This window comes from Hyperolius riggenbachi, chromosome 6, assembly GCF_040937935.1.
Source record: "Hyperolius riggenbachi isolate aHypRig1 chromosome 6, aHypRig1.pri, whole genome shotgun sequence".
NCBI lineage: Eukaryota > Metazoa > Chordata > Amphibia > Anura > Hyperoliidae > Hyperolius > Hyperolius riggenbachi.
The window spans coordinates 15,928,679-15,946,353 of record NC_090651.1 but is presented as its reverse complement, the minus strand read 5'-3'; the positions used below and the strand labels follow the sequence as shown (position 1 = coordinate 15,946,353).

The following is a 17,675-nucleotide window of genomic DNA, read 5'->3' as shown; positions in this document are numbered from 1 at the left end:
AATTGATCACAATATTGCTGTTTTGTTAATACTGTCACAAAAGTTACTTAAAAATAAATAAATAAAATTTGTTGATAGCACAGTCATCATGTCATTCTCGCACAGACAGACAGACCTTCAGAGATCGCTCGTTACCTGGTCTGCCGTTAACAAGGGCTCCTCGTTAATTCCTGAATCGTTCTCGCTCTTCTCATTCAGCTCCTCCTCCTCTTTCTCGTGGAACTGAAAATCAGATGAGAGCAGAAAAACTTTATTAACCTTCAAAGTGGAAACAATAACTCAAAATCCGAGCGTAGTTACACTCAGCACATAGGAACCAGTGGATATATCACAGCTGCTCAGAGACATCAAGCAGGCAAAAAGACAAGTCATTATACAACACGCAGCAGTGAGTGCTGCAATATGGACAGTTCATAGCATTGCATTGTAAAGATTTATGAGTGTCAGTAAAGTGGCTCTGTAGGGACAAATAGTAGATTGCAGTAAATTATCAGGATGTACCGGTACAGATATTTGTATACAGTGTATAAATACACTGCCAAAACCCATGCCGCACAGCTAAACCAGAAGTGTACTGGGAATGCTATCCCTGGTAATCAACCACTACAGCCAAATGCCCAACACCACTACCAAGCATACACCTACATCATACATGTCAAACTCCAGCCCCTCTGAGCCATTAAATTTGGCCCTCGGGTGGTTTCCCCAGTTTGCATTATGTTTGGCCACTCTAGACCACCAGGGAAGCTATATTGGAGGTGAAGCCCTAGATCACCAGGAAAGTCATGGGGAGATAGGGGGAAATCACTAGACATCAGGGTACTGTATAGGGGAAGGTGGGGACCTCTAGACACCAGGGAACTGTATAGTGTGGAGGATGGGCGCCGCTACACACCAGGGAACTGTAGGGTTGAAGGGGGCCCATAGACACCAGGGAACATTATAAGGGAGGAAAGTGGCCAGTAGACATTGAGGATGGCCCGTGTCTAGGCCCCAGTGTACAATTTCGGCCCACTTTGTATTTGCGTTTGACAACTCTGCCCTAGATAAACCCATGTCCTTCACTAGGATAAAAAATTGTCATTGTTCTGCTAAATCAGGTGGTTTGTCATCTTCTGCAAATGCCCTGGGGACCTCTAAAGCACATGTGTCTTCAAAGCAGATGCAGTATGGACTGGTGGACTTTCCCTCTCCAGAAGGCCTGTGAATGACTGAGAAACCCGGAGTCTACATCTAGGAAAATGACACCAGTATCTTTTAGTTTGATTAATCAGAGCCACAGATTATCCTTTAGAAGATTTTTATTTTTGTCCTTTGGAATATTTTATTCACACAACTCATATGAGAGGCTACAGAATCCAAAACTAAGACAATTCTCAAATGGATTTCCATGGCCTAAACAGAGGATCACCATCACTTATCCCTGAATATCTTTCCATATACAGCTATCTATAATGCTTTCTCAGCATAAGTTAAAGTGGTATAAAACTCTGACATAACGTTCAATAAAAATGTGTTTTCCTACTTTATATTACCTGTACAGTTCTCAGATTTGCTTTTGTGCACAAGTAATATTATCTTTTTACAATTTAAAAATTCCCAAAGTACAGTTTATCTGCTCTGAAAGCTGCCATTGCATTTTATTGCACAGCCGCTATATTTATATATTAAAATCTATCTACTGATCACTTCTCAGCTTTTTCTGCTTCTCAACTCAGTACAGCTCAGTTCGACAGTTTGCTAATGTTTACTAAATGTATCTGACAAAGGAATGTAAACAAAGGATGATGTTATCACCTCTTCAGATGTGCCTAGAAGCTTTTTCCACTGAAGCAAGGAGCTTTCAACTGAAAAGTGCTGTGTTTAACTGTTTGAATGCTGTTCTGCTACAATTTTTTTTTTTTTTTTTTTTTTTTTTTTTTTTTGTGGTAGTAGATTTTACGATGTAAATAATTTTTAGAGCAAAGAGGAAATTCTGAGTTTTATACCACTTTAATTTACATTGAAAAAAAATCCACAGTCAAAAACTTCTATTCTATTATTATTATTATTCATTGTGTCCTACTTCAGCTTGTAGGCCATCTGCTTATTCCGCCTTCATTTATCATTTATAGTGTTCTGCCTTCTTCCTTCAGGTCTTGTCTCCGGCTGCCCCTCCTCTACCGTTAGGCCGCTTCCCCCCTCCTCATACCCTCATTAATTCAAGATGAGAAACCGTAAGAAGGAAAATAAAATAAAAATGAACATGGAAATCTCTAATTTTTATAGACTTTTATTGCCCTTGCGATAGGGGAGCCCACCACAGAGCGACATAACGCACTTGTGAAAGGTCCCTGTAAGGAAATAAATATGTCAGCCTCCATATTCTTACAAGTTCAAGTGTCCTTTAAGATTTTCTAAGCATCTAAATCAGACCTTTTCTAGATGGGCCATCTTCATGTTAACAAGCCGACCCCGCCATTGCCACATAACACCAATCCTTTGCTCACTACTCTGGCTACCCATAAAATGGAGAATCCTTTTCAAAATTGGCATGCTAATATTCAAATCGCTACACGACCTAGGCGGCCTAGGCCCAGGACACCAAAAGGGTTTGTCGCAACTGCATCACTCCCCCCACACACACACACACACACACACACACAACCTCGGATCTACAGGATCTAATAACTTGACCACCCCAAGAGTCCAACTAAGAACCTTTGGAGCTAGAGTTTTCTGTCATGTTACCCCTACCCTTTGGAATGCCTTTCCAAACTTAATCAAGACAGCTCCAACCCTGGACATGTATAAATCAAAACTGGAAAGCCACCCGTGTAGTCTGGCATTTATGATCGCATAACTTGGTCCCTTGTACACATCTGTACTGATCTGAGACAAGCTTATGTGCTTTGGGTCCTACAGGAGAAAAGATCTTTACAATTGTTTCATTTCACACCAAATAACAGGTTATGTAGATCGCTACAGAATTCCTCTCATTTTAGACTTTAAAGCTCCAGTAGGAAATGAAAGGACACACGTGCTATGGCCCTGATGTCCACTATATAAAAGCAAGGCGCTAAGCCTGATTGCACAGGTCAGACAGGCCGGTAAGGATAGCATGATCAGAATAGGAGTCGTCAATCATCATGAATTATTTGAAGTTAGTTTATGTTTATCCTCCGCTCTCTTCCCAATGTCCTGACGGTTTTAATTGAACCTCTTCAGGTCTACCCCGTAACAATGTGACTCTTTTGTGATGTTTTGATTCAGCGATTTCTCTTCCAGTAAAAGGTTTGTGTCTGCAAGGTCAGCGCCCAACAAACATCCGGCTCTTCCGCTCCCATCGCCGTTCATTACATCCCATTTGTACAATTCCCTCTAGAAATGAGAGAGCGTCTGACAGAGCAATCTGCTCCAGCCAGATCCGACAATTTACTATATGCAGAGACAATGGCTGATATACCTGCTAATGGATACACAGCCTTACCAGGCCACATCCATAGAGTATGACAATTTACTGTATGCAGAAGCAATGGCTGATATACCTGCGAATGGATACACAGCCTTACCAGGCCACATCCATAGAGTCCGACAATTTACTGTATGCAGAAGGAATGGCTGATATACCTGCTAATGGATACACAGCCTTACCAGGCCACATCCATAGAGTCCGAAAATTTACTGTATGCAGAAACAATGGCTGATATACCTGCTAATGGATACACAGCCTTACCAGGCCATATCCATAGAGTATGACAATTTACTGTATGCCCCCAGTATAGGTAGCCAGGGATAGGTGCCCCCAGTATAGGTAGCCAGGGATAGGTGCCTCAGTATAGGTAGCCAGGGATAGGTGCCCCTGCATAATGGATACACATCCATAGTCTGATAATTTACTGTATGCAGAAGCAATGGCTGACACACCTGCATAATGGATACACATCCATAGTCTGATAATTTACTGTATGCAGAAGCAATGGCTGACACACCTGCATAATGGATACACAATATTATCAGGCCACATCCATAGAGTATGACAATTTACTGTATGCCCCCAGTATAGGTAGCCAAGAATAGGGGCCCCTGCGTAATGGATGCACAGCCTTACCAGGCCACATATACAGCCCCCTCCAGAGGGGTGTCCTCCTCCTACCCGTTTGGTGGTGCAGTAACGGTTGCTTATTTGGCAAACCCATCTTTGGGAGTACCACATTTTCTATTAATTCGATCTCTACTCCCTCGGCACATACTACACCATCCGGGCTGCCGGTGTCTCTGTGTTATTTCTTTAAGTTTCAACTTATCTACCAGTACTTAGTCTACAAGTTATATCAGCAATATCATAACTATTATCATTGTACCCCTGTCTATTATTATACATTACTGCAAAATCCTCATATATAACATAACTCAAAACTCTCTGGGACAATAGTGTCAGTATTATAAATATGAAAAAATGAAAAATGTTGTCCCAAAGTTTTAAGAAAGATGTAAATTTTATTGAATCATCGTGAAAAAAAAAATACTGTCTGCAATAAACTAATTAAAAATATTCTCAAACATATTTTTTCGTGAGTCTGCGCCCCAAATAAAGTGCCAAAGGGTTTTAAAAACCTGGTGCGGAGTGCTCTGCTCCTGGCTCTCTGCTCCTGGCTTTTGAAACCCTTTGGAACTTTATTTGGCCTGAGGAAGTGGGCGGAGACCCATGAAATGTGTTGCCCGTGCTTATTAAAACTTAATTATATGTATATCAATTTGCCGTTATTGAGGTAAGCCACCTCCCCCTTTTTCTGTTCTATTTGTTTTTACACTCCTGGGTACCTCTTACCTCCTTTGTGCTTGTTTCCCTCCTTGTGAGGGGAAGTCTGGTCACCACATGGCTGATGCCCCATGTCAGGACCTTACTGGTGTTTCACAAGAGTGTGACCATCACCACCCTCTCCAGGTACCCAAGTGGAGTCTGGTTTGTGTATCTCCAACTTCTTCTCGTTTTTGTTTGCTCCCTATGCAACCTCCCTTTGTGACAGGGGCGTAACAATAGACCCTGCAAGAGATGCAGCCGCAGGGGGGCCCAGAAGATCATAGGGGGCCCTGTGGGGGGGGGGGGGGAAGATTCTTTTCCCTGTCCGGAAAGACTGAATACTAAGGGCACGGAGGGAAAAAAGTTCTGCTCTCTGCACAGTTGTTCTAATGACTGTGTCTGCTCAGTCACAGATAAGGAATCATACAAAGTTATGCAGACAAAGATTTGCAGACAGTCCCTATGCAGTGTACAGCAGGGTCTTGTGTACAGTGCTGCTCTACCCTCAGCCTCTCTACCCCTCCCCAAGTGCTGTGTTCTGTAGTGATGCTTGAGGAGTCTGAGCACAGAGAGAAAAAAATTTCTACTCTCTGCACAAGTGTTCTATTGACTGCATCTGCTCAGCCACCGATAAGGAATCATACAAAGGGGGCCCCATCCAAAGTTTTGCAGGGGGTCCAGTGATTTCTGGTTACACCCCTGCTTTGTGAATATTCATTTCACCTAATTTTCATTGTTACATACTTTTTGGGCCATTTGGGCTCCCATTGTCTCTGTGTTTTTCTTCTCAGGGTGCATTGCTCTCCCTTCCACACAATTCTCAAACATGTTAGTTTGCTTATCCCAATATCTCCGTAGTCTACATCAGGAATTACGTACCTTATGTACTCTGTAAACAGGGTGAACAAAGAACCCTATTGGCCCTTTTCCAGATGGCCTTATGGCTGAAAGGGGAGCTAAAATGGGATGCTCCTGGCCCTCCAGTAAGGACATTGGATTGGCTGTTGTGAAAAATGCACTTACAACCGAAGAACTTGTGCGCAACCATGTGCAAGTTTAACCATTAGCAGCTTCAATAGAGTTCTCTCGTTTGAGATAAGTGCCCTGCTTTTTACCTTAGTTGGCAGAAGTCGTTGTGCTGTAAATTCTTGGAATGCTTTGATCGCTCTCTACCAGCAGAAAATATAGAAACTGAAAGCAGAAGTCCTCTGTTATTGTCTCAAACTGCCCCCTAGAGACAAGTGGCCATAAATACACATTACAGCACTACTAATTAGAAGCAAGGAAATGTAACAAATAAGAAAAAAAAGTGCTAAAATAAATTGGCCTGGAGTACTTGTAAGCCTCTAATAAATTGTCTGCTAAAGGGTTAAAAATGGTAAGCTAAACTTGAGAAACACCATGTGGCAGCATTACTAATAGGGTCAGAGGCAGCTTTCTGATTTCCTGTAGTGACTTCCCCTCAACGCTGGAAAACAACAGAATGAATGGAGAATATTACAGACAATTTGGCCCGAGACAGAGGGCCTGATTCACTGTAGGCCCATTTAGTGGTGATGATTCACATTGAGGAAAAATCATTCATTTACTGGTTGTGAGCGTGGCCTGCAATGTCACTCTGAGAAGTCAAAAAGTGACAACCGGTCACCACTGCCCAGTGATGGATAGCAAACAGCTCGCAAAGCTGCTTGTCAAACACATATTCTGTACGGGAAAAGCTTTATAAAATATCACAGGGAGCTCAAACTATTAAATAATCATTTAAGTATTATTACCATAAGATGCTTATGACCATAAGATACACCGAGGTTTAGAGGACAAAGGCCAGGGGGAAAAATACATACACTAAACCTGCATCCATGGTGAAGAAGCATCTTGTGGATTATACCCCCTTTGTACCTTGTGTCTCCCTGTTTCCTCCTGTGTCTCCCTTGTGTGTCCCATGTGCCCCTATGTGCCCCCCTGTCCTCCTCTGCATGGACACAGTACTGGGAGTCCTCGGCATTGCGGCCGGTTGGAAGTTTGTATTGGCAGCCGTTCACAAGTCAGGAACTCCCAGCATTTGGACTATAAGATGCAGTGACTTTTCCCCCATTTTGGGGGAAGAAAAAGTGGCCCACATGCAATCAACTTTTTCTCCTGAGCTTTCTCCCAGGTGATATTTTTCAACTTGTCAATAAAATGCCTTTTAAGCCACCAGCAGCAAGCAAGAAAATACTCAAAATAAGTTTGATAGTACTTTTTAACCCACTTTTCAGTACTGTTTTAGTTGAAAAGTGTTGGAAAATTACTTTAAATAGAAGTTGAAAACTTATCTCCTAGGAGAAAACTCAAGTGAAAAAGGGAATTGCAAATGGGCCAGTGAGTCTTATGGCCCATACTCATGGGCAACTTTTTTGGGCTGTCGCTAGCACACGGGAGCGTGTGCGCAACAGTTCGGCGACAGCTCGTCGCCAGGTCCCTCCGCATACACACGCGGAAGAGGGATTACTGAAGCGACGGAAGCTGTCGCCGACGTTCCTCCCCCTTGCCGGAAGCGCCGTGGATTTTCTATTATGTTGCTGTCGCTAGTCCGCATACTCACGCGGATTAGCGACAGTTGCGGCGAAGTTGCGGCGGCAACTGTCGGCGGGCGATTGACCGCACCAATCGCCTGGCGACAGCAGCGACGAGCAACGGTTCGGAGTGCGCACCCGTGTTGCGCCTCTTGGCAAAACAATCACTCGCGTTCCCATGCATGTCGGCCGGTGACGGCCAAACCGGAAGTGTTCGCCGGCAGGTCCTGGACCATCGGAGCAGGGCTGCGAGGGCACCAATCGGCTGCAGGGGGCTGAGGGAAGCCCCAGGTGAGTTCGTCTCGTTTTTTTGCGTGGCTTTAGGTTCACTTTAAAGTGTAACTGTCGGGCATAAAATAAAAAACCAATTCTTTATTTTTATCTGGTAAACAAGTAATAAGGATGCTAACCAGGCAATCCAAAAGTTAAAATTTCTATAATGCTACATAGACACTTGAGATAAAAGTCTTTGGAAAAGGCAACATCATAGACCAATTTTACCCCCTTCCATGTAGTATGAGAGCCATACCTACACAGTCTATTCTATGGAGCTGCACTCCCCATCAGACAGAGATCTTACCCCCTTCCATGTAGTATGTGAGCCATACCTACACAGTCTATTCTATGGAGCTGCACTCCCCATCAGACAGAAATCTTACCCCCTTCCATGTAGTATGAGAGCCATACCTACACAGTCTATTCTATGGAGCTGCACTCCCCATCAGATAAAATCTTTGCAAGATGCTGCACACAAAGATGCCCGTACACACTCAAAAGATCATTATCTGCAAAAGATCTCTTCCTGCAATAGATCCATTCCTGCAAAATGCATTCATAGTCTATGAGATCTGCAGATTCTCATACACACCTTGTTTAACAGGCAATCATCTGCAGATCATCTGCAGATCAGATCCACCAGGATGGATTTTCAGATCTGCAGATGATTGCCAGATATGCAGATGAAGTCTGTTAAACAAGGTGTGTATGAGGATCTGCAGATCTCATAGACTATGAATGCATTTTGCAGGAATGGATCTATTGCAGGAAGAGATCTTTTGCAGATAATGATCTTTTGAATGTGTACGGGCATCTTTGTGTGCAGAATCTTGCAAAGATTTTATCTGATGGGGAGGGCAGCTCCATAGAATAGACTGTGTAGAGTATGGCTCTCATACTACATGGAAGGGGGTAAAATTGGTCTGTGATCTTGCCTTTTCCAAAGACTTTTATCTCAAGTGTGTATGCAGCATTACTTGTCTTGTTTATAATTGATCATTCCACAGTTTACCTGACTCTTATTTGGTACGTTGCCGCACAAAGGAAGTTGCAGGGCATGCTGGGTTGTCTTTTTTGCTTCGTTATTTCGCCTCAGACTTAACTAATGTACAGAAGCAAAAAAGGACAACCCAGCATGCCCTGCAACTTCCTTTGTGTGGTAACGTACCAAATAAGAGCCAGGTAAACTGGGGAATGATCATTTATAAACAAGAAAAGTAATAGAGATTTTAACTTGTGGATTTTGGATTGCCTGGTTAGCATCCTTATTACTTGTTTACCAGATAAAAATACAGAATTGATTTTATGCCCGGCAGTTACTCTTTAATGGCTCCCCACTGTTTACGAGCAAGGAATGCGCACGCACGCATGCATTCCCTGCTAATCCCCGCCTCTAGAACTTGACACCAATCGGCGTTAACCGGTCCTGGGGGCGCCACCTTCTCACCGCCCATGGGCGTGAGGCGGTCGGGACGAAGTTAAACATGCACTATTCATTTCAATGGAGCCAATCAGAAATCATTATCTGCAAAGAGATGCAGGAGTTCCTGGTTTTCGGAATCGGCAGTTTGAAATTCCCATACAAACAGGCTCAAAAAGTGCAAAACCACATAGCAGCAATCTAAGCACAGTACAAATTTGTGCATGTGGCAAATCGCATGCAGAATTTGCAAGGATAAGTATAAAAAGCCCCTTGGTGTCAGAATGGGAGAAGCAGCATTGTCCTAGTTTCATCTGGATATCTGCTTTACGAACTGGCAAGTACAGTAATCTGACCGATGAGAGCCGCTCTGTGATTGGTTGTTCTGTTTACTGCATTTTGCGCCAGGTTATTAGATAAAGTCCAATGTGTAATGACCCCGTGTCACCCCGTGACGGATGCCACCCCTGTTCTGCAGATATCTAGGCACCGCACCAACTCATAGTACTCACATATTGTCAGAGAATCCCTTCAGCTTGTCTGCCAGTCTCCCTGCATGTTGCTATGACAACCATCGCTAGCTCTTCCAGTTACATGTCAGTGTGTTCTGGTAGAAGCAGATTGCTTTGCTTCCTGCGTGAGTCCTGTGATCAATATTTTATAGTAAATCTGAGTCTAGGGCTTAAAGCGGACCTAAACTCAGAACTTCCTCCCTGCTCTAAAAGATGCTCAGCAGCATAATAACCTTTAAAGGAATACTGTAGGGGGGTCGGGGGAAAATGAGTTGAACTTACCCGGGGCTTCTAATGGTCCCCCGCAGACATCCTGTGCCCGCGCAGCCACTCACCGATGCTCCGGCCCCGCCTCCGGTTCACTTCTGGAATTTCAGACTTTAAAGTCTGAAAACCACTGCGCCTGCATTGCCGTGTCCTCACTCTCGCTGATGTCACCGGGAGCGTACTGTGCAGGCACAGACCATACTAGGCCTGCGCAGTACGCTCCTTGTGCCATCAGCGAGGACACGGCAACGCAGGCGCAGTGGTTTTTCTGACTTTAAAGTCTGAAATTCCAGAAGTGAACCAGAGGCGGGGCCGGAGCATTGGGGAGTGGCTGCGCGGGCACAGGATGTCTGCGGGGGACCATTAGAGGCCCCGGGTAAGTTCAACTCATTTTCCCCCAACCCCCCATACAGTGTCCCTTTAAAGAAAAACATTGCTTTGTGACAGCTGATACAAATCCTGCAATAAATCTGCAGTGTGTCTACTTCCTGCTTTCATGGAAGCCGACATATTGTCATCATTCTGTGTTTACATATTAGCTACTTTGCCGTGGCAGAGGAGATTCCTGAGCTGACAAGGCTGAGAGATCAAATTACAGTTGTGATTAGTCACAGTTGAGGGGGAATTAGACAGACAGGCTAAACTCTCTAAATACACACAGGGTGCATTTCTCTCTTTTTTTTTCTGTCCTGTGTAAGAGTTCAGGTCCATTTTAAAGTGAAAGGATACTCTTGCTACAAATTTGCTATAAACACATATCAGGCCAGTACAAATGTTTTTTGTGTGTGATTTAATGGTATTATAAATTACTTTTAGGTTTTATGTTGCAACCAGCTAATGTGAAGAAACAAATGTATGAAAAAACTGCACTTTTTTCCTAGCCTGGGATCTGTACTTCCGGTTTTGTTACATTTAGCCCAGGTATTTCCTCACCCAGCATGAGCAATCAGCTGCACACTGAAGAAAGGTTTAATAGTATGGAAACCTCAACCAGGCACAAGAATGTAATATTCAGGCTGCCCCGTGTTTTTTTTTTCATCAGCATTTAAAGTTTCTATAGCAGTCTCCAGGCTAGAGGGTCCCCTTTCCCCCCCAACCTTTAAAGGTAAACTGAAGTGAGAGTAATATGGAGGCTGCCATTTTTATTTCCTTTAAGGCTAGTTACACACCAGGACGTTGCGTTTAGGGGACGATATAGGGCACATAACGTGCCCCTAACGCAACGCCTGGTGCTCTCTGGTGTGGACGTCAGAGTGAGCCGCGTTGTGCAGCTCACTCTGGCGCCCGTGATGCCGTGATGCGTACTCTTGGACGCATGCGGCATCACGTGGTCCCGCCCGGCCAATCACCGCACAGAGCGGCCGCTCCAGAAAGTAAACACTGCACGTCACTGAGTGCAGTGAATATTAATTAGCCATGTGCCCGGCCGCTCTCCACTCCTCCCCAACACTACTGAGCATGTGCAAACAGTCTAACGCGGCTTAACCGCGGAGAACGCACAGCATGCAGCACTTTGCTGCGTTACAATGTAACGCAACGTGGGCAGTGTGAACAGCCCACTTGTGTTACATTGCTGTACATTGGGGGAGCGTTACAGGCTGCACTAACGTGCGCCTGTAACGTCCCTGTGTGCAAGAAGCCTTAAGCAATACCAGTTGCCTGGCTGTCCTGCTGATCCTCTGCCTCTAATACTTGTAGCCCTTTATGCTGGGTACACACCATAAGTTTTTCCTCTCGATAGATAGGTTAGATAATTTCCGACATGTCTGATATTCCTTCCGAACGATTCTGCGCTCGATTTCTCATAGAAGTGAATAGAAAAAGATAAGAAAAACAAGCGGAAGATACGAGAATTGCGCGCAGCATCAAGCGGAAAAAAACGGCCAGGTGGAAAATCGAGCGGAACAACATGTACCCAGCATTAGACCCTGAACAAGCATGCAGCATATCAGATGTTTATGACTGAAGTATTACTGGGTTAGATGCAGGATTGTTTTGGTTGTGAGATTCAGACACTAATGTAAACAAAGAGATCAGTAGTACAGCTAGCCATCTGGTATTGGTTATTATGCTGGGTACACACGTTGCAATTTCCCGCTCGTTCCGCAGGATCAATTGGATCGTTTTGATTTCCAACATGTTCAATCGGGTTTTCGATGGATACAGCCATCAATTTTGCATATTAAGTATGCAAAATAGACGTCTGTATCCATCGAAACCCGATCAAACATGTTGGAAATAATCACATCGATCCAATCGATTCCGTGTATCGAGCGGGAAGTCGCAACGTGTGTACCCAGCATTAGATACACCAAAATAATTGTTTCGTACGCCTTTACACACTTCCTCAGGCAGTAAAAGCAGGAGCAGCTGGTGCAGGCGGTTCTCATTTTGCTGTAATTTTTTTTTTCCAGAAAAAAAAAATTAAGAATAAAAATGTAAACGCAAAAAGGAACACAAGGTTCTTCCAAATTCACAGGTTATTCCGAGCTAAAGAGATGGGGGGGGGGGATAAGTAGGAAACCAGAAAAAAACTTTACAAAGTTGTTGCTTTTTTTTCTTGAGATATTTTTGCTGGTGAAAGTGACTAATGACTAGTTGGGTTAAACAGCTCCGGCACAGTGTGAGATCTTTAATCCTGTCAGACTGGAGGGCGGAGGCTGGAAGCAGCTGCAGGGGGCGCAGTGTCTCCGCCCGCTCCGCCACTTCTTCATCCTGGCATTTCCTCAGTATTCCAGGCCACCCTGCTGGGTAAATTATTTCTGCAAGCTAGGCCTTCTCCTCTTCACCCATCACCGAGTCTCAGCAGGTCTAATTATGCCCGTCTCTGATGTCGCTGAATTATGTACGCCCACCAATCATTCAGAAATAAATTATTCACTTCCCTGAATCATCCCCCCCCCCCCCCCCCTCCAGTGTACAGGAAGAGAGGCATGGAGGAGAGATGGGGGGCTGCAGGGACACAGCGAGGCCTTCAGAAAACCTCCTCGCTCTGACACTGAGAAGATGAGGTCATACCCCAACCCCGTTACACCAGGAAACATGCCTGACATGCCACCACTTGGCATAAGTAAACACTGAGAGGTGCCATTTATAGCTCATATGTAAACATCTATCTATCTAATCTATCTCTCTCACCCACAGTGCCTTGCAAAAGTACTCACCCCTTTGGCATTTTTCATGTTTTGTTGCCTCGTCGCCTGGATTTAAAATGGATTGTTTGAGAATTTGCATCATTTCATTGACAGAACGTGCCTACAACTTGAAGATGTATTATTTGGTCTATTGTGAAGCCAACAACAAATAGGAAAAAATAAAGGAAAACGTCCTCATGTAAGGCCCGGTTCACACTTGCGTTCCAGGACCGGTTTCCCCGGACCCGGAACGCACTGTATGCTGTACAAACGGAGCCGGATGTGAATGGATACATTGTTATTCAATGTATCCATTCACACCCGTCCGTCTGTCAGGATCCGGATCCGGTCTGCGGTCCGGGCTGCGTTCAGGATTTTTCCAGCATGCAGCATTTTTCCTGATCGCAGGCTCCGGCCACAGCACCTGACCCGGAACCTGACCATTTTTCCCGCACCATAGGAAGTGATGAGAAACGGAAGTTTCTCATCACACTGGCAATAGGAACGGGTGCTTACGGCACCCGTCCTTTGCCACATGGGGGGTCCAGGCATGGACAGATGGGGGGGGGGGGGAGACGGCAGCGCTGACAGGACAACAGCCCAGGTATGTTTATTATTGTATTGTGGGCTGTTGTCCTGTACTGTGTGCGCTTTGTCTAACCCATACCCCCCCCCCCCCCCCCCCCGACTCCCCCCTTGCCTGTCTGTGCTGCTGCGTCTGTTTAAAGTACAGTATCGGCAATCCGGAAGTGTTACTTTCCAGATGCCGAACTGATACTTTTTTGACCGCAACCTGACCGGATCCTGAGGGACCCCCCCAGACATGGACGTACAGCCCGGTTTCACACAAAACGCAAATGTGAACCGGGCCTAAAACTATTCACCCTAACGCAGTACTTTGTGGGTCCACATTTTGGGGCAAGTGCAGCTGCAAGTCATTTTGGAGTCTTTATGAGCTGGCCACATCTTGCCACTGAGATTTTTGTGCATTCCTGATTGCAAAACCGCTCCAGCTCCCTCATGTTGAATGGTTTTTGGCTTGTGAACAGCAATCTCCAAGTTTGGCTACAGATTTTCTATTGGATTGAGGTCTGGACCTCAAGAGTTGACATTAGGGGGAGGTTGGGGTTAAGCATCAGCAAAGGGGTTACATAATGAGGGGTGCAGTTAGGTATCAGGAAAGGGGACACATTAGGGGGAGGGGATTAGGCATCAGGAAAGGGATTTCATTAGGAGGGGTATAAGGAAAGGGTCTACATAAGGTGGGAGATTGAGATTAGAGGAAGATGAGGTTTACATTGGGGGTAGGTTGGGGGATTTGGAAGTTGAAGAGAACTATTTGAGTATTGCTGATCAATGGAGAATTTTGCTGAAACCCCCAATAAAAGTACCATCACCTTACCGATAGTCTAGGTCCAAATGAACATGCATATGAATCAAATATATGCTCCCTTTCTATATATATATATGATTATTATTATTATTATTATTTAGTAACCACTCCTAAGCAGCCATTGGTTCTTAGCTTGCATTTTTCATGGATGACTGTAAGGTCTGATCAGCTGATTATACAGACTAATGAGCACATCAGCAGATTCATTATATAGTCTCCTGTCCATTACATTAAGCCCATCTAAACCTTTTACATTGCGAGTCTCGCTCAGCTCACAGACAATACACAGAGTACAGGACGCTTTATAAATCACTAATAATACTGTAGACAGGGGCGTAGCAATAGGGGTTGCCGAGGTTGCGTCCGCATTGGGGCCCTTGGGCCAGAGGGGCCCTGAAGGGCCCTCCCTCAACTACATTATTAGCCCTCTATCGGTCCTGTGCTCATAATAATCACTTCTATAGATACTTTGAGTAGCGGTAATCAGTAACAAGCTGTTCCCCATCCCCTTCTTGCACCTCTGACACTGTAGCTGCCATTGGCAGGTTTTGGTGCGCTGTATCAATTGTTTTTCAATTGTAATTCACAGGTTATTCCGAGCTAAAGAGATGGAGGGGGGGATAAGTAGGAATCCAGAAAAAAAAAATTTTTACAATGTTTTATTTTCTTTAGATCTTCTCAGACAATTAATCCTGTCAGACTATCAATTGTTTTGTATAGGGTGCTTGGGGGCCCCATTGTAAAACTTACATCGGGGCCCACAGCTCTTTAGCTACCCCACTGACTGTATATGCCGGCGTTACATGTCACATTTACATGGATTGTAGTACATTATTATCACTGATTGGCTTTGGTGTTCGAGGGACCAATTGATTAGATTCTTTTATCAAAAACAAAAAAACAAAAACAAACGTACAGATCTACAACAATCAGAATCCATCCAAGTACAACCAAGACAATTATTCAGGTAACAGCGGTAAATGCTTGTTTTGCCCTGGACCATGCATTATTTTCCAGCAGGATAAATGTATAAAGGACGCGGATATATACCTCAGTGTCAGACAGGTTCCCATTCAGGATCTCTTCATCGCACTCTCTCCATTGGTCGCCATTTAGCGGGATGTAGTTGTCTGTGAGGGCGTCCCAGACCCTGCAGAGGAAAGACACTTGTCAGTGCGGTGCAGACAGGCCTGCCTTGCCCTGGAGGCATACTGATGATGTCAGTGCAGAGAAATCTCTGGCAGTGAAGGGTCTGAATCTCAGCGGAACACTCTGTACAGCCACAGAGGAGAACAGACACACACAGACTCTGATTAAAGAACTTTTATAGAATTAGAGTATACAAGCCCACTTCTGTTATAATGGGGAGAGTAAGACTTCCCGCCATTACTCAATATCAGTCATATTACAGCGGAATTACAGGCTGGAATAATACACAATGAAAAAACTGTCTACCAACTCATTGCCTACACAGTTATGGCTATCCTACCTGCCATTAGGCCAAAGTAATGTCATCTGTTAGTACTGAAAGTTATCTGATGTAATAATGTAATATCCAGTTCAATCTTCATGAAGCCCGTTGCTATTGTAAGACTGTACAGCTTTCTATTAATGTAGCTTGCACACAGAAGCTCTCATTTATAAACCAAGTCTCATCGCTTGCACTTGAAGATACAAGAATAATCTCAGCAGCTGCAGCTTAGAGCAGTACAGCTTTCACCCAGCACCATATCACCCAGCATGGCACCACAGTACACAGCAATGGGGGGTATGCTGGGTGATATGCAGGCCCGAATTTACATCACAAGAGCCTATAGGCAGAGATGGCACCTTAGACTTGGCCATCCACAAACCTACAAACCTCCACCAAACTACACCGCAAGTGTGCTGGCTGGACTGGTCACTTCTCCCTTACTTCTCATGCCCATTATAGGTAGCTACAGGTGTCCCTTCATAGTAGCAAGTGGTGCCCCCGACTGAAGGGAGATCTTGTCAGTGGAATACAGAGAGCCGGGTGAGTAACCTCTCATTTACGCTCTGCTCGGGACTCTGCATAGGGATATAGAGGCTCGGGGAGGGGAGTGAGCTGCCTTTCCATCATCAGGCGCCTGTAGGCACGAGCCTACAGTGCCTTATGGTAAATCCAGCCCTGGTGCTATGGTGCCTCTTTGTGGGTATGCTAGGTGCTGTGATGCCTTATGGGGGTATGCAGGGAACTGCGGCTGTTGCCACAGCCAACATTTTGCTGAACTGGCCTACTTAGGCCGCTATTAAGTTCATGCAATTTTGGCTCCACCTATGACCACACCCACATTCTGGTGTATGGCCACACCCATTTTCCGACTGGAGCGCCCAAAAGTGCCCCGGATCTCCTAGGATCCCAGCAACACCGCTGGTGGAAAATCGACTAGAGCAGAAGGGTAGGCCAGGCAAACCGTGGTTCCAGGATTGGTGGGAGATTGTAAGTTGAGTCATGTATTATATATAGTGAAACAGACAGATGAATATCAGTCGGACGACTTTGGATTTGTGGTTCGCACTCTCTCTTTGCAGCGCAGAGTCCCCAGTTTGAATCCCAGCCAGCGCCCAGAAGCTTTGATACTTACAGTAAGCACCCCACTTGACCTGAGGAAGCGGTTTGAGCCACGAAACGCGTTGTCTGCAGTGCTTGTTACCAATAAAGTAAATATATCTCTTACTAAAAGTGGAAGTCTCCTTTAATAAAGTAGGCGAACTACGTATATATATATATATATATATATATATATATATATATATCTGGAAAACAACTCAAAACACAAATGGCGCCTCCTACTGTTTCACAATCCTATCTGCACAGAGTCTGTACGTTCTCCCCATGTCTACATGGGTTTCCTTTCCAAGGTCATTTTTTGTAACATTAAAGTGAAAAACAAATGTGCAGCGCCGCCGCCGATGCGAGTTAATAGCACTCTCCACATTAGGAGATTGCGAGTCCTGTAGCGGCGTAGCGTGTGTTGAATGCCGAGCCCTGACTCGGGGGACCTCTAGACCTGGCCCTGACCTAGCAATTTCCACTGCAGCATTACAGCCAGAGTTCTTTGGAAAGGATTTCTATGGAAAGATCAATGGTGCATGATGGAAGCTGGCCAGTGGACAGGTATCCAGCGACAATAATCTGCAGCTGGAACCACAGGCCAAATTCCTGCATGCAGATCACAGATCAGCCGCTGGTCCGGCATCGCAGCTGCTGTAACCTCACCAGTCACTCCCCAACACAGCACAAGGGCTCAGGATCAGGTCCCCCCGGGGCAGGCTGCGAGAAATCCTTCTGTCCTGTAAGTGAATAATCCCCA

At 45.0% G+C, this 17,675-nt stretch overlaps 1 protein-coding gene across 7 annotated transcripts in view; it reads right to left on the bottom strand.

Annotated features, from left to right (window-relative positions):
- Positions 1-17,675, bottom strand: part of FEZ1 (fasciculation and elongation protein zeta 1) — an 88,812-nt gene that overhangs the window by 43,830 nt on the left and 27,307 nt on the right. For all 7 annotated transcript variants that reach the window (XM_068238874.1, XM_068238875.1, XM_068238876.1 and 4 more), the window contains 2 exons: positions 15,391-15,490; positions 136-222 (listed from right to left, as the gene is read on the bottom strand). In XM_068238874.1, coding sequence (XP_068094975.1) covers positions 136-222; positions 15,391-15,490 — 187 coding nt within the window. The remainder of the gene's footprint in view (positions 1-135; positions 223-15,390; positions 15,491-17,675) is intronic.